At 38.4% G+C, this 18,075-nt stretch overlaps 1 protein-coding gene across 11 annotated transcripts in view; it reads left to right on the forward strand.

The window, feature by feature from the left end:
- Positions 1 to 18,075, forward strand: part of LOC120423649 (calmodulin-binding transcription activator 1-like) — a 380,253-nt gene that overhangs the window by 65,101 nt on the left and 297,077 nt on the right. For all 11 annotated transcript variants that reach the window (XM_039587523.2, XM_039587521.2, XM_039587525.2 and 8 more), the window contains exon 3: positions 16,856 to 17,033. In XM_039587523.2, coding sequence (XP_039443457.1) covers positions 16,994 to 17,033 — 40 coding nt within the window. In that variant the 5' untranslated portion in view covers positions 16,856 to 16,993. The remainder of the gene's footprint in view (positions 1 to 16,855; positions 17,034 to 18,075) is intronic.

Genomic DNA, 18,075 nt, shown 5'->3' on the forward strand with positions numbered 1-18,075 from the left:
CATGCCGATCAAAGTCCTCCGGGGGCTTGGCCCTATTTATCAGAAATGGTCTGAATTACGAAGTCTGTAACAACATTTCGGATCGTGGACATCACCGCGTTGCTGTCAAAATCAAAATGTGCAGGATTTCTGTATCTATCAACGGCTTATATCGTCCTCCTGATGGCGACACAGCACGACTACTGGCAACAATTGAAGACATCTTATCAAACGCAGAAGGCTCAGAACACAACATCCTAGCAGGTGATATTAACATCCCCGTTAACAGACCGCTTGATCGTGATGTCCAAAGGTATCTTCAGCTGCTGAATTCATTCAGCATGGTAGTGACAAATACCTTTGTCACTCGACCACTCAGCAACAACATACTCGACCACGTGATCAGCAGCGTATCGGATGGCCCAAGGATAACCAACTTCACGATGGAGTGTGAATTAAGTGACCACAACTATGTGCTTACGGAGTTGAAGCTGAGTAATCGTCGGGAGAGCAAACAGCTCTCAAAAACGAGGGTGAACTACAATGCCGTTGACTCCCAATTCCACCAGTTCCTCGTTAGTGAAGATTGGACCTCCCGACCAGTGAATGCGAGACTGCAAGCCATTACCGGTAAATATGCGAAGCTAATTGAAGAAAATTCCACAACTACAACCGTTGAAGTGAAGGTGAAGAACAACTGCTGTCCTTGGTACAATTTTGATATCTGGAAACTTGGCAACATAAGGGACAGTATGCTAAAAAAGTGGAAACGTAACCGCCAGGATGCAAGAACAACAGAGCTGTTGGCCCACGCTAACCGGAAACTTGCTGCTGCTAAAACAAAGGCCCTTATTCAGTACCACTCCAAACTCTTCAACTCAGGTAACCCAAAGATGGTGTGGAGCCGCATCAACGAGCTGATGGGTGGTAAGTCGAAACCAAACAGCCCCATTTCCCTTGTGGTGAACCTCAATGAAGAGCACGACCCAATGAAAGTTGCAAATGTACTCAATGAACACTTTGTGTCAGTTGGTTGTGCGCTGGGCAACCAGTTGACTTCGAATGGCGACGTCAACCACATTGGAACTATCAAGCGCTCTCAAAGATCCTTTTTCCTTCGACCCTCATCCTCACAAGAAGTCTTCGAATGGATCTCGACACTTGATCCGAGCAAAGCCACGGGCTACGACCGTTTTCCGATAGCCGCCCTCAAGAAGCATAGTACCCTGCTCTCAACCATCATAAGCGACTGTTTCAATGAAAGTATCAGCCATGCATCCTATCCAACATGTCTGAAAAAGGCAATAGTTTTCCCTGTCTTCAAATCTGGAAACCCCAAAGACCCCAACAACTACAGGCCGATCTCTGTATTGCCAGCCATAAACAAAATTTTTGAAAAACTAATCTTCACCCGACTGAATGGTTTCCTGACAACAACAAAGCAGCTTTACCAACATCAATTTGGATTCCGGCAAGGATCAACAACAGAAGTGGCTGTTGTTGAGATGATTGATGAGATCTCCAAAACGCTGGATCGCAAGCTCTCCGCCGGTGCTGTTTTCCTGGATCTGTCCAAAGCATTCGACACTATCAACCATGAAATGCTGCTGAAAAAACTTGATTGTTATGGAGTAAGAGGGCATCCTAACTATCTGTTGGCAAGCTACCTGGAAGAACGTGCCCAACAAGTTGTAGTGTCTGGCGTGCTCAGTGACGAATGTGCGATCAGTTGTGGGGTACCCCAAGGCAGCGTCTTAGGTCCATTACTGTTTCTCCTGTATGTCAACGATCTATCTAACCTAAAGCTACATGGTATGCCCCGCCTCTTTGCTGATGATACGCCAATCTCCTACACCAGTGCTTCGCCTACACGTGTCGTCGAAGAAATGCGAGAGGATATGGAGGTGGTCCAAGATTACCTTACAAACAATCTTTTAGCCCTGAACATCGGTAAGACCAAATTTATGCTGTTTCGGTTTCCCAAAAGGAAATTGCCAACATATCCGGAGCTAACAGTACGAGGAGAACGAATCGAGGAAGTAGCCACCTTTAAGTACCTTGGAGTGCATATCGATAACCGATTGTCTTGGAGTGAACACGTTGAAAAGGTTGCCACAAAGTGCTCTGCACTCTGTGGAGTTCTGAGGAAGTTGTCTAAGTCTGTACCACAACATGTGTTGCTAAAAATGTACCATGCGTTCATCCAAAGCCGTTATCAATATGCAATTGCCGCTTGGGGAACCTGCTGCAAAACACATTTGAAAGTACTACAAGTCCAACAAAATCGTTGCATCAAATCAATCTACAAATTACACTACCTGCATCCCACACGTGAGCTGTATACTATGCCGCAGCACAACATACTCCCGATAAATGGTCTGTACACGCAACGGATCGCTACGGTCATGTTTAAGGCTATGAAAAACTTAAACCTGCACCACAACTGGCAGTTTAGGACAGCTGAACATCGGTATCCTATCAGAACAGCGCATCACCTACGACAGTCTGACTTCAGGACGGAAACAGGCAGGAAAAGATTCTTAACGAGAGGTCCTCATATCTATAACAATTTGCCGGAAGATTTAAAACAGTCGCAAACCCTGAGTGAGTTCAAAAGGAAGCTAGTGAGTCACATTCGTAGCCATTTAGAGAGTTACGTTGTACGTTAGAAAATGTCAGTGTAGTAATTAGTAACTTAACTGTATGTCTTGAATTCCTTCTAAATATCTGCTAGTTTTACCAGTTTTAATCACAACCCTTTCAAGGAACACACTGTGTTCATTAGGGAAGTGATTGTTGTAATGTAAAAGTTTTTGAATAAATAAAAGTTATTAAAGTTAAAAAAAAAAAAAAAAAAAAAAAAAAAAAATCTGATCATCCCAATAACAGGTATTCTTCCATAACAAAAAATGTTATTCCAAATTTGTTTTGGTTTTCAACAAATATCACACCGATAACAAATTTTGTTATGATAACATTAATTGTTATTAAACCCTCATACAAAAATGGATTTTTCAAGAAGAGTCCATAACACTTTCCGTTATTTTAACAGTATTTGTTATTGAAATGGCATGAATTTTGTTATTACCGTCTGCCCGGGATAACCTAAAAGAGTTTTGTAGTTCCTTTCAACTGTGATTGGTTCTATACTATATACTTAGATGTATTAAGATATTTTTACAATGAATTTGACAACAGAAGGAAAAATAAAAAAAATCTTCGAGATTTGCTAAGGAATAGGGTAGAAATAGAAAAGCTTAAAACTTAATAAAAGGTATTTTTTCCTATTTTTTTGTTTTCATTTGATAGTTAACAAAACCACTTTTTCGGAACTCATTTCAAGCTAATTTGATGAAAAAATCTTTTGATTGAGATTTCAGGACAACTCCGTAAATAGTTTACTTTGATTACATTTTATATAAATCATTCCCAAATTTACCATATTCCACGGTTCGCACGTGTGACATTTGTGACTGAACACTGGCTGGAAGCGGCACAAAAATGCTCTGATTCCGGTTAATTACAGCCGGAAATGAACCTGGAAGCCACCGTTGCCTCCACCTCGAGGATCAGCTTTTTTCCCCCCACAGGCTCAACCGACCTCAATTGAATAAAAAAAGGGCTCAAGCGCGGACATCCGACCAATGAGAAGGGATTAATGTGCGATAATTGGCATATACATGAGGCAATTATCACACGTTGAGTTGTGGGAGGATTTTCTTTTTTTGGCTTATTTCGTTCGGTTGAAATCGACTGATTGAAATTTCCAAGAAACCTTTAACCGTGACATAACTTCCAATCGCCTCATCAAACTACTCACAATCACAAGTTACACGAAATCCTCCGAAACGATAATGATTCTAGAGCAAACGCAATCCACTCATTTCCATTTGGGGCTAATTCCTCCGTGACTAGCAAATGAAGCTTTCCACCTCAATAAATATCAATTTGCTTCGACTATCGTTTTCCATCACGAGGCGGATTTTCCTGCTTTCCCTCGATGACGTCGACCCCGGGCTAAGACTTCTAATCCAGCACCGTTTTACCTTTTTCCCGGGCCATGCCATTCCGGCCGACGACGACGACTCGATTGAGAAATCCCTAATCCACCCCCTTAAGCCGGTACACAAACACGCGTCACCGCCACACCGTCTTCCTGTGTGTGTGTGTGTGTGTGTGGGAACAATTGCGGGGGTGGTGGCTGGCCACTTCGATTGAGAAATTTTCCGTTTTCCCACCACCGACTGCTGGTAGAGGTACGCATTCCTATATAGTTTTCCACCGGCAAGCAAGTCGAGGAAACTGCTGGCGATGAAAAAAAAAGAAAGTCCTCCCCGGGCAGACGGTAATAACAAAATTCATGCCATTTCAATAACAAATTCTGTTAAAATAACAAAAAGTGTTATGGAATCTTCCTGAAAAATCCATTTCTGCATAATGGTTTAATAACGGTTTATGTTATCATAACAAAATATGTTATTGGTCTGGTATTGGTTGAAAGCCAAAACAACTTTGGAATAACATTTTTTGTTATGGAAGAATAACTCCAACTGTTATTATGATGATCGGATTAGTTGTTAAAATAACAAAAATTAATAACAAAGAATTGTTCGAAGAATGACTAAAAATGTTATTAGTCTGTTATTACAATAACATTCCAATAACAAAAAAATCATAACGACGAATAACAAATCTTGTTATCAATAACATAAAATGTTATTGGCCTAGTATTTTCAAATATCAAAAAATGTTATTCTCAAGTTATTTCCGTCTGCTCGGGTCCCCTCTCTCTCTTTTCCCCTTCTTGAAAGAAAATTATTCAACACCAGGATTAAACTTATAGTTTTTACCGCAAAATGTTAGTCGGTTTGGCTGGGGCTTCTTTCGGGATCGGAGGCTTTTCCGAAAATTGTGAAAATCAGCACAAAATTCTCAGCGCCATGTGTGTGTGTGATTGTGGAGAAGGGAAAACTCGGCAAGGAAAAACCTTTTCCTCGGAAAAGCCGTCTCGGCGTTCTTTTTGGAGGACTACGAGAGCGATGAAACGGAAGAACTCTCAGGTGATCCTGCGTGAAATGGGCACGGTAAAATTGAGATGAGAGTGAATTTGGAAGTCTAATCTGAGAATTTGGACATTTGTTTTTCCATTTTTGATTTGGCTGAAAGTTTTGTGGGTGAATTATTCTTTTCAATTTCGCAAATTTTCCGAGATTTTTATTTTTGTATTTTTTTTTTGTATTTTGATGAAACTTTGTTCATGCATTTCCTGGGCATACAAAATGGGCATGTGAATATTCGAAAATCTGTATCTTGCGAAGAGATCTGCTGACCAATTTTGCGTCTTTTGTAAAATTTTAGGTTAAGATTAGGACTTTTCTGGAAATATAGGAACATGATTTTTTTTTATTTATTAACTAAACTTAACTATATCTTTATAAGTTGAATTCCTTTAAAAAAATCCAAATTTTCGTGAACCATTTTTAAAGCAAAATGAAATTATTTAAAATTGTTGAATTTATCGATTTTAAAATTTCTTTAATATTCTGCAAAACATATCCTTGAAAAGCTGAGAAATTTTTTTTCTTTTTTTTTCTTTATTGGTTTGATTGCTGATTACTGACAGGCTGTATACAAATTTAAATTCAATAAAAAAAAGGTTTTTAAATAAACCCTCAATTTCAGGCACTATGGTTAAAATATCAATGTAAAAAATAGAAATTTTATGAAATTTTCAGTTTTTTTTAAACAAAAATAATTTTTAAATTTAAACATCATACCTAACATTTTTAAATGTTAAAAAGTGTTTTGATCTCTTGTCTCTAAAATTATTTGTATTGAAAAGGCTGGAACGTTTCACCCAAGTTCAAATTCGAATGTTGCATCATAATTAATATAACACTTTTGCACGTTATTAAACACGCAAATTCAAAAAATATCTGACGAAAATTTATTTGAAGTGAACGTAAACACATGATCAAACGTGTGGTTCAAACAATTACGACAAACCCTTCCAAAAATAAATAAATTTTTATCTTCCTATGTGAAGTTGTATTGTGTGGTAAAATCACGTAAAATTACATAAAAAAGAGGTAGTATTCAACCTTCCAAAAATGTTCTATTAAGAATTACTTTGTCGGGAAACTTAAAAAAAATCTGAGTTGAACTTTTAAATTATAATTATTATTTTACGACAATTCCTAGTAAATCATGGGAGTTTATCTGATTTATTTTTGTTTTCATGGTTCATTTTATCCAGAAAAAATTACGCTGAAATTTTAAAAAATCGTGAATAATAATTTATCCGGTCAATCTTACTGCAAATTTCATGACACTTATGTTGCCTTTAATTTTTTTTTATTTTGGGAATTTTTGTAAGATTTAATTTAGAAACCATTCATTATTTTTATTAATTTCAACAAAACGATTTTCTTAGTTTGCTATTGTATTCAAATTTATATTTCACAGCATGGATAGATTTTTCATTTAAATAGCATGGATAAAAATTGAGCTAAATGCTGTTTTGAATTTTTTAATTAGTTTTTAGTACTTTGAAGTATATTTTTTAAATTTATTAGATTGTACTTCCGGTCAACATGCAAATAAAATTTGTAATGACCTTATTTTTTTTTTAAATAAATTATTTAAAATCACCACTCATCCTTACACATCGGCCAATATCATTCATTGTTTTGAAGCTAATATCATGCCATAATATAAATCGAAACCAGCCTTTTTAATCACGAATCGCAAAAAAATGAATTTTGGGAGGGTGAAAATTTGGTAGGTTGAAAATTACCTCTTTTTTTTAGTAATATTACATAAAAAATGTGAAAATTCGTCAAAATCTGATGAAATTTCATCAGCTCCTTATGCAATATAACACCTTTTCGATGCCACTGTGCTCTCTTGTTTTAGCTTGTTGGTTTTCCTATCTAGTTAGCATAAGAGAGCACAGAGGCATCGTTTTGTTGACACAAAATCTGTCGTAATTCCCTGTTGAATATCACCATCATTTTTTTTTTGTGATTCAAAATAAGCTAAGTAGAGCTGTGAAGTGAATTTTTAAAAAGGCGATAAAAAAATACAAAATTTGATGTGAATTTATTATTGCATAATAGTTAACAAACTGCATTCAAAGTATTTTATTTGAACTAAATAAGAAAATTTCTCCTATTTATTCTAATCTGAAGCAACATTTAACAAGGGAGCAAAAGCATTTTGACAGTTGGAACTATTTTACAAGTTCTGAGAAAACAAGTATCTATTTTACATTACCCGCAGTATTGGAATGTACACAGAAAAAGGTGTTAATTTACTCGTAAATGATGTAATCGTCTGTATCAAACGTAAAATTACGTTTTCACATATGATTTGTTGCAAATTTACATCAAATCACATTTAAATTTAAATAATCAATGACGTTCAAAATTGTAACATCATTAATGATGTAACATTTAAAATATTTTTTCTGTGTAGATGGAGTACACAGCTAAAAATCCGATGGTAAAATCGCATGCAAAAGCATCCTAAATAATAAGACTAGACAAATTATTCAATTTTTCAAAATTATTATTCGCCTTTTTCTCAGCCAGAATTGATAGATGAGTTCAAATTTTACTAAAAATATTTATTTATTTATTTTTAAATTTATTTTTTACAAAATTGTAGGTTTTGTAATAATTCGCCATGCCCACCCATTTATGACGCTGACGACGCACTAATCCACCAAGGCCCCAAAGTAGGATCTGTTTTTCACGAAAACCAAGCTTCTCCGGGAAAGCCCAGGGTACGAATCAAAACACCTCCACCACTACCACCACCAGCAACAACAACAGACATCACTTTTCCTAGACATTTGTTTCCAGTGGGTATCGAGAGTTCACCTTGTGCTTTTGCGAAAAAGCCAAAAAGCCTAAAATTAAGTGGATACAAATTGATACTAATAGCGAGTCCCCCCTCCCCTCCCCTCCCACTCCGGATTCGAATATCATATGGAAAGTTTTCGCCCTTCGAGGTGAGCAAGCGGGATCTAACCAGAAAGATAGATTTGGACCGGAGCACAGATCTCCGGGATTAGGGAATTTATCGTGTTCGTGGGGTTAGATGGGGTGGAAAAAGTTCGAAAGTCGAGAGTTGAGGTTTGTTTGGTTGGTTTGGCTTCGTTGGGAAGGGAGATTCGAGTGTTGGGGTATTTCCTCGTGGAAATCCGAAACAATTGAGTACCTCTCTCGGCAGTAGTTGAGCTAATCTCGGTTGAAAGTTGTATCTTGATGGAACAGATTTTGGGAATCAGTTCAATGGACTGTGAGTTGATGAAATTTCTCGAATTGGCTTTTGATTTAAGAATTTGGAACCAATTATTTGAGGTTTAGATTTCAGAATCGAAAATAAATAAAAAAAAACCTCGTTGAATTGAAATGCTATATTTTCAATATGCTTTGGTGTCTTCCTATTCAAGAAAAGCTATTTTCAAGGGTGAGGGCAGCCAAGTTCTTAAGTATGACAAACGGCCGTTACACAGCAGTGTCTCGTTTCCCTTCGTCGGTGCTTGGGTAGCACAAAAGACGCGTTGTCTTTCCCCCGTTCTACTGAGAGGAAAAACTTTCCACTTTCCACGGAAGACAAACGGTTCCAAAGTTCAAAAGAAAATGCCCCCAGTTTGTGTGTGTGTGTGTGTGTGTGTGTGTGTGTGTGTGTGTGTGTGTGCACGCAGATTTAAGAGAAATGATGTGCAATGGTGAAAAGATGGGTGAGCTGTACGATGATGGATGAATTCTGAATTTGGGTTAAATCTACACGGTAAAACAAAGTGAGTGAGATAAACGAAGGAGGGGGAGTTTGCCGGCTAAATCCTCCCTTTACATTAACACATTTTCATGACAAGAGCTGCTTTTCCTCTGCAGCAGGCAAAAGTGTTGCTCCTCCACCGTCAGTCGGGGGCAAGATTTATGGCTTCGTGCAACAGATATGCTCATAATTCTTGACACTCGAGTGCTTCATCTCCATCTCATCGCACCGGTTGGTTGGTTGGGTTGACTGGGATGGACTGGAGAGGTGGTGTGTACTACATTCTTCAACATTGACATTTGACCTGCCACCCCCTGCTGATGGAGCTTCCTTGCTGTACAGGTGATGTGACACTGCCGGTATTGAAGTTTTGTGGAAGGTAGCCAAGTTGATTTTTGTAGAGTGCATGGTGTTGGCATTCCTGAAAAAAAAATACAAATAAAGCTTTCCATAATTCAGTAAAATTTCTCTAATAATTGAAAATTGAAGCATAATAAAACACCACACACACAAGTAAAATTTAAGACAACTTGATTAACCAAGTGATAGTAAAATTAATTACCGTAAAACGGGGTGACTTTGATAGGTTTGAGATTTTTCCGCAAAATGAAGAGTACAATTAAAATACGTACAGAATTGTTTAGAATCATACTGATCGTGGTAGAGAAGTGTTCAAAGTACCTCAAGAATGACTTTTCATGAAATTTTGAAAAGTTTAAAAAGTTAGTTAACTACAGTTAAAAAAATGTTGATGAAAGTCACTATTTTAAACTTCTCAAACTGTGATTTCTCAATGAAAATGATTTTGAATCGAAGGACGGAATGCATTTGCGGATTCTTTGGACAATTTTCCACTAGGAGAAAGTTAAATAAGTTTGTAAATAATAAATAATGTGTTTTTGAAACACAATTTAAAAAAAAATCTCTAAATTTATAGGCAATTTTAGTTAAACAAATTTCATGTAAAATGAGAAAACTTGTGATTCGTGCTTCGAATTTATTATAAAATGCAATATTAATCGATAATTTTATAAACAAAACTAGTTTTAACAAATTTCAGGCAAATTCCGACTTTTTTACAATTTTACCGAAAATTTATATGTGGGTAATTCTCCGCCAACTCACACAGCAGTTGCCCCGACTCCTCTTCGATTTGCGTGAAACTTTGTCCCAAGGGGTAACTTTTGTCCCTGATCACGAATCCGAGGTCCGTTTTTTGATATCTCGTGACGGAGGGGCGGTACGACCCCTACATTTTTGAACATGCGAAAAAAGAGGTATTTTTCAATAATTTGTAGCCTGAAACGGTGATGAGATAGAAATTTGGTGTCAAAGGGACTTTTATGTAAAATTAGACGCCCGATTTGATGGCGTACTCAGAATTCCGAAAAAAACGTATTTATCATCGAAAAAAACACAAAAAAAGTTCAAAAAATTCACCCATTTTTCGTTACTCGACTGTAACATTTTTTAGAACATGTCATTTTATGGGAAATTTAATGTACTTTTCGAATCTACATTGACCTTGAAGGGTCATTTTTCATTTAGAACAAAATTTTTCATTATAAAATTTCGTGTTTTTTCTAACTTTGCAGGGTTATTTTTTAGAGTGTAACAATGTTCAACAAAGTTGTAGAGCAGACAATTAAAAAAAATGATATACAGTTAAACCTCGCATATGCAACTCATATGGGGGTTTCTTATGCGAAGCACGCATATGCGAGGTACAGGGCTTATGGGATTTTGGCTATATGGGAGACATGGCCTATATTTTTGTAAAAAATCATCTTAACTATACAAATTTATAGTGTTTTGGAATCGTTATGAAGTCAGCTATACAGCTACACCAAATTTACAAGGTTTACGATGTTCTAGGTCATCCGAAACTTCCTCAAGTTAAGGCCTATGTGTTCACCGCCGTACAAGTATGAGGTAGGCGATTGTGACTTTGGTTTTTGACCTCAGATCATATCCAGATAGCCTCAGGGAGGTTCAGGGACTAGTCTACCGATATGTGGTGATGTTCTAGGTCTTCTGTAGAGTCCCGGGAGTTACGGCTGGTGGATCTACCGCCGTAACAAGACAGAGGTCAGTGGTTTTTGACCTCAGATCATATCCGGATAGCCTCAGGGAGGTCCGGGAACTAGTCTACCGATATGTGGTGATGTTCTAGGTCCTCTGTAAAGTCCCGGGAGTTACGGCTGGTGAATCTACCGCTGTAACAAGATAGAGGTCGGAGGTTTTTGACCTCAGATCATGTCCAGATAGACTCAGGGAGGTTCAGAGGCTAGTTTACCGATGTGTGGTGATGTTCTGGGTCTTGTGTAGAGTCCCGGGAGTTACGGCCGATGGGTCTACCGCCGTAACAAGATAGAGGTCAGTGGTTTTTGACCTCAGATCATATCCGGATAGCCTCAGGGAGGTCCGGGAACTAGTCTACCGATATGTGGTGATGTTCTAGGTCCTCTGTAAAGTCCCGGGAGTTACGGCTGGTGAATCTACCGCTGTAACAAGATAGAGGTCGGAGGTTTTTGACCTCAGATCATGTCCAGATCGACTCAGGGAGGTTCAGAGGCTAGTTTACCGATGTGTGGTGATGTTCTGGGTCTTGTGTAGAGTCCCGGGAGTTACGGCCGATGGGTCTACCGCCGTAACAAGATAGAGGTCAGTGGTTTTTGACCTCAGATCATATCCGGATAGCCTCAGGGAGGTCCGGGAACTAGTCTACCGATATGTGGTGATGTTCTAGGTCTTCTGTAAAGTCCCGGGAGTTACGGCTGGTGGATCTACCGCCGTAACAAGATAGAGGTCGGAAGTTTTTGACCTCAGATCATGTCCAGATAGACTCAGGTAGGTTCAGAGGCTAGTTTACCGATGTGTGGTGATGTTCTGGGTCTTGTGTAGAGTCCCGGGAGTTACGGCCGATGGGTCTACAGCCGTAACAAGATAGAGGTCGGTGATTTTGACCTCGGATCATATCCGGATAGCCTCAGGGAGATCCGGGGACCCTACTCCCGGGACTCTACAGGTAGACTAGTTCCCGAACTTCTCTGAGGCTTTCCGGATATGATCTGAGGTCAAAAACCTCCGACCTCACTTGTGACGGCGGTAGATCCGTCGGCCTTAACTCCCGGGACTCTACAGAATACCCAGAACATCATCACACATCGGTAGACTAGCCCCTGAACCTCCCTGAGACTATCTGGATATGATCTGAGGTCAAAAACCATCGACCGCTATCTTGTTACGGCGGTAGACCCATCGATCGTAACTCCCGGGACTCTACAGAATAGCCAGAACATCACCACATTGGTAGACTAGTCCCCGGACCTCCCTGAGGCTATCCGGATATGATCTGGGATCAAAAACCACTGACCTCTATCTTGTTACGGCGGTAGATCCATCGGTCTTAACTACCGGGACTCTACAGAATACCGAGAACATCACCACACATCGGTAGACTAGCCCCTGAACCTCCCTGAGACTATCTGGATATGATCTGAGGTCAAAAACCATCGACCGCTATCTTGTTACGGCGGTAGACCCATCGATCGTAACTCCCGGGACTTTACAGAATAGCCAGAACATCACCACATTGGTAGACTAGTCCCCGGACCTCCCTGAGGCTATCCGGATATGATCTGGGGTCAAAAACCACTGACCTCTATCTTGTTACGGCGGTAGATCCATCGGCCTTAACTATCGGGACTCTACAGAATACCCAGAACATCACCACACATCGGTAAACTAGCCTCTGAACCTCCCTGAGTCTATCTGGACATGATCTGAGGTCAAAAACCATCGACCGCTATCTTGTTACGGCGGTAGACCCATCGATCGTAACTCCCGGGACTCTACAGAATAGCCAGAACATCACCACATTGGTAGACTAGTCCCCGGACCTCCCTGAGGCTATCTGGATATGATCTGAGGTCAAAAACCTCCGACCTCACTTGTGACGGCGGTAGATCCGTCGGCCTTAACTCCCGGGACTCTACAGAATACCCAGAACATCATCACACATCGGTAGACTAGCCCCTGAACCTCCCTGAGACTATCTGGATATGATCTGAGGTCAAAAACCATCGACCGCTATCTTGTTACGGCGGTAGACCCATCGATCGTAACTCCCGGGACTCTACAGAATAGCCAGAACATCACCACATTGGTAGACTAGTCCCCGGACCTCCCTGAGGCTATCCGGATATGATCTGGGATCAAAAACCACTGACCTCTATCTTGTTACGGCGGTAGATCCATCGGTCTTAACTACCGGGACTCTACAGAATACCGAGAACATCACCACACATCGGTAGACTAGCCCCTGAACCTCCCTGAGACTATCTGGATATGATCTGAGGTCAAAAACCATCGACCGCTATCTTGTTACGGCGGTAGACCCATCGATCGTAACTCCCGGGACTTTACAGAATAGCCAGAACATCACCACATTGGTAGACTAGTCCCCGGACCTCCCTGAGGCTATCCGGATATGATCTGGGGTCAAAAACCACTGACCTCTATCTTGTTACGGCGGTAGATCCATCGGCCTTAACTACCGGGACTCTACAGAATACCCAGAACATCACCACACATCGGTAAACTAGCCTCTGAACCTCCCTGAGTCTATCTGGACATGATCTGAGGTCAAAAACCTCCGACCTCTATCTTGTTACGGCGGTAGATCCACCAGCCGTAACTCCCGGGACTTTACAGAATACCCAGAACATCACCACATTGGTAGACTAGTCCCCGGACCTCCCTGAGGCTATCTGGATATGATCTGGGGTCAAAAACCTCCGACCTCTATCTTGTTACGGCAGTAGATCCATCGGCCTTAACTCCCGGGCTCTACAGAATACCCAGAACATCACCACACATCGGTAAACTAGCCCCTGAACCTCCCTGAGACTATCTGGATATGATCTGAGGTCAAAAACTACTGACCTCTGTCTTGTTACGGCGGTAGACTCACCGGCCGTAACTCCCGGGACTCTACAGAAGACCTAGAACATCACCACATATCGGTAGACTAGTCTCTGAACCTCCCTGAGGCTATCCGGATATGATCTGAGGTCAAAAACCACTGACCTCTGTCTTGTTACGGCGGTAGATCCACCAGCCGTAACTCCCGGGACTCTACAGAAGACCTAGAACATCACCACATATCGGTAGACTAGTCCCTGAACCTCCCTGAGGCTATCTGGATTTGATCTGAGGTCAAAAACCAAAGTCACAATCGCCTACCTCATACTTGTACGGTGGTGAACACATAGGCCTTAACTTGAGGAAGTTTCGGATGATCTAGAACATCGTAAACTTTGTAAATTTGGAGTAGCTGTATAGCTGACTTCATAACGATTCCAAAACACTATAAATTTGTATAGTTAAGATGATTTTTTACAAAAATATAGGCCATGTCTCCCATATAGCCAAAATCCCATAAGCCCTGTACCTCGCATATGCAACTCTTGCGACAAAACCGAATCAAGTGGAATGATTCGTATATGCAAAGTTGCATATGCGAGGCGCTCTTATGCGAGGTTTGACTGTATAGACATAAGGGGTTTGCTTATAAACATCACGAGTTATCGCGATTTTAGGAAAAAAAAGTTTTGAATAAATCAAATTTCCCTCTTATTTTTCAATTTAAAATAAGGTAGGGTTTTTTTAATTTTATGTTATATTGCATGCAGAGATATGTAGGTCATCAGTATGCAAAAACTACTTGAACGAAATGTCATAGCCGTGCGCGTTATGACGTAGGCCACTCCTTGCATGCTGAGTTCGAATCCCGAAAGTTTAAAATATGGTGTGTAATACTAAATGTATTTTTTCACCAATATGATATGCTTTTGCATGTGATTTCTAGACCTGATGTTTTGCTATGCACGGAATTTTACAATTCATGATTTAAAAAGGAAATTCTTCAGTTAAATTAAGAGTTGTGATTTTTTTAGGTTTTAATATTTTGAATTCTGGTCACAAGGAAACATAATTAATCGTACATTTTAAACTGCCTCAATTTACTAAATGTATTATGTATGTATTATAAATGTATTTATTTTATTTCGTTTTATGAAACAATAATTTATAATTTAATGCTGTACAACTTTCAGCAGGTTCGTTTCAAATTCAAAATTCAACTTTCAATTTATATAATTCCCTCGTAAAACTTTATGATCTTAAATGGTTTTTTTTTCTCGTTTCAAAAATCACATTTGAGACATTTTTTGTATTTTTGATTTGGAAAACAACTTTGTGTTTGTACTACTTCTATGACTTAAGCGGACATTGTGCATCATTAGTTCGTCCATACAATGTTTCATTTAATGTTGAATCTGTTCATTCAAAAAGGCCATTAAAATATCCAAAAATATGTATTGTGAGAACAAATTTTCTGATCGATTTGGTGTCTTCGGATAAGTTGTGGTATTGCTTATGACTTCTCAGAAAAAAAGTTTTACTCTTAAATAAAAAGTGACCCACCTTTTTAACAAGACTTTTCACAAAATAAATATTTGAGCAAAATAACAATTTTTGATTTTTTTTTTTACTTTTGGATATGTTTCAGATGACAAAAAATGCAATCGTCTGAGCTATGGCACAATATGACAAAAATTATTTTGGCAACATTTTTCAAAGAATTAATATTTTTGAAATTTGGCGAAAATCTGGAGATGTCAAATCAAGTTTGCTACACCAAAAAAAAAAAAAAATTATGGTAATATTTATCAGGAAATGGCGACAGATTTTGAATCAAAAAAAGTGTAATATTACATCAGGATTTGGATAATATTCATCAGTTTTTGAGGAATTTTTATCAGGTTCACATTTTTACCCATTTCTTCAGTAAAATCAATCATAAAAAGAGGTAATATTCAACCAACCAAAATTTCAACTTTCCAAAATCATTTTTTTTTTCTTTATTTATCTATAGACAAGCTTCGCTGTTTCTAAAAATATTAGTTTCAAAAAAATCAGTATTTTTTTTTGTAGTGCAAAGACATTTGTTGTGATTAAACATAAGTATTTTTGGCCCTTTTGATTTTTTTCTACATTTTTTGAAAATCACGATTTAAAAAAATTGCTACAAATTGGCAAATCGACCAGAAAATCTGTTCTCAAGATTCAGATTTTGAATATTTTAAAAGCTTCTTTGCATGGAAAGATGCCGAAATTATATGAAGACTTTGAGGGATGAAAAAGTAATGCGAAAGTATAAACAAAGTTTATTATTTTTAGCCAAAACTGTACAACTAAATCAGTTATTTGTTAACTTTGCTAAAGGACAACATTTGTTGTAAAATGGACTAAGAAATACTATTTAATTGCTAAGTTATTAATTATACCAAAATTAACCTATGAAACCGATTTGTTGAATAGTTGAAATTAGTCAAATCTACCAATTTTCAATTCACTTTAAAAACTAAATATTTTCGAGCAGTCACCCTGCAACCCTTCCGCCCCAGTAATAAGCCTATTTAGCATAATTCACTTTGCTCTCCGGGTGTAACTTAACATATGCAAAACATGTTGGGTGCACTGCATCCTTGGTCCCAGCGCGCATCATCCTGGCTAGAAGAAAGAAGCCAACAACTCTACCAGTTCATCAATCTTTACTCCCAACACAGCCGGGTGGGGGCAACTCTTTGACGCGCGTTGAAGAGCCTCAACACAGTTTAAGCACCACCGGGGAAAACGTCACCAAACTGTCAAGCCGAAACTATTAAGGGGCCACGGGATTAAGCCGTGGAGGGACATAAATCTTGCTGCGACGTGCCCTGAACTGTTTCGGTGAAAAACTTTTTTAATTCCATTTTGAACAAAAAAAAAAACTCTCTCTCCGTTATAATCTCAAGCTGTAAAGCTTAATCAGCGATTGTTGCCCGACATCTAGCTAGGCTGGTTGTGCTTCTCGTTATTATGATCTAGCGCTATAGTTTTCCACTTTCGAGAGCGGGCCTGAAGCGAAACGATGCAAAAATGGAAAACTTGTAGTGGCCTGCTCTGCAAACTTTGCGAAACGCGCTCATTTTCATTAGTTTTCATTTCTGTTTTTCTTCATCTTCTTAATTTCTGCCCCCAGGTTTGAATTTTGGAACCAGCCAAGGACGTTCTGGAAAGGATCGTCCGCTAGGAGTGTGCGAACGGCGGTGGCAGAGAATGGTGAAATCAGCTTTTCACCGTTCGCACTAGGCCTTTTTCCGACGTCGACGTCCGGGCAATGACGTCACAGGCCGTGTACTGTCTCAGCCTGCAGATACGTAAGTAGACATTATTGGTTTTAAATGTTTCGGTGAAAAAACGATTCTCACAGTTTCAAGAATTATTGTATTAAATCTAATGAATAATGTTTGGCTTGATCAAACCTATGTTAATCCAAAAACGTAAAAAAATGAGCTTGAAATTGTTTTAAATAATTATAGTAATATTCATCAGAGAATGATGAAAAATTTTGTGTCATAAAAAATGCCAGGAAAAAAATAAATATCAGGAATCGGTGATTCAAATTGTTGACAAATTTTAATGTAAAATTACTCACAAAAGAGGTAAACCAAATTTTCAACCTTCCAAAGTTCAACTTTTTTTCTGTGTGGAAAATTAGGAAAATGGAGTTTTTTTTCGCTTGTTTTCCCAAAAAAAGAGTTTATTCGCTTTACAACCCATATTTAGCTGTTTCCGATTTAGTCCTAATATCACAATGTCTTGGAAACTGTTGATGTGATTAGTGAAAAAATCGTGAAATTGATTGATTTTGTAATATTTGAAATCTGTTGAGAAAAAGATAAAAAAGTTAACTTATTTGTTATGTTTTTAAATTTGCTAATTTTATAACAAATTTTGATCGATAGAGTAAGTTTATCTTTTGTTGAATTTGTTTTTTTTTCCTTAGAATAAAGTTGAACATTAAAGATATAATTAGAAAGTTTTTTTTTTTCAAAATACATTATGTCTTCTAACTTATTTGAGGTTGAGGTCTTCACTCATCCAAAAAAGAAAAAAAAAACAGCGATTCCATGTCGAACAGGAAGTCTCCATATCGAAAAAATTGCCAAGTAATATCTAAAACCTGTATTTTTTTTATTTGGCAATTAGGGTGCTCCTGTCTGAAATAGGGTGGTCCAAAAATGGCATTTTTCGTCACTTTTCGCAAAATGCACATATTTCAAAAAATTATATCTCCATAACGGCTGAACCAATTTTAGAGCGCCACGTTTCAAAAGAAAGAACAAGTTGATTTTTAACCATTTTTGCGAACGGCGCATCGAAAAAGCCAGTTTTTATATTCAAAAAATAATATCTCTC

Source organism: Culex pipiens, chromosome 3 (genome assembly GCF_016801865.2).
Source record: "Culex pipiens pallens isolate TS chromosome 3, TS_CPP_V2, whole genome shotgun sequence".
NCBI lineage: Eukaryota > Metazoa > Arthropoda > Insecta > Diptera > Culicidae > Culex > Culex pipiens.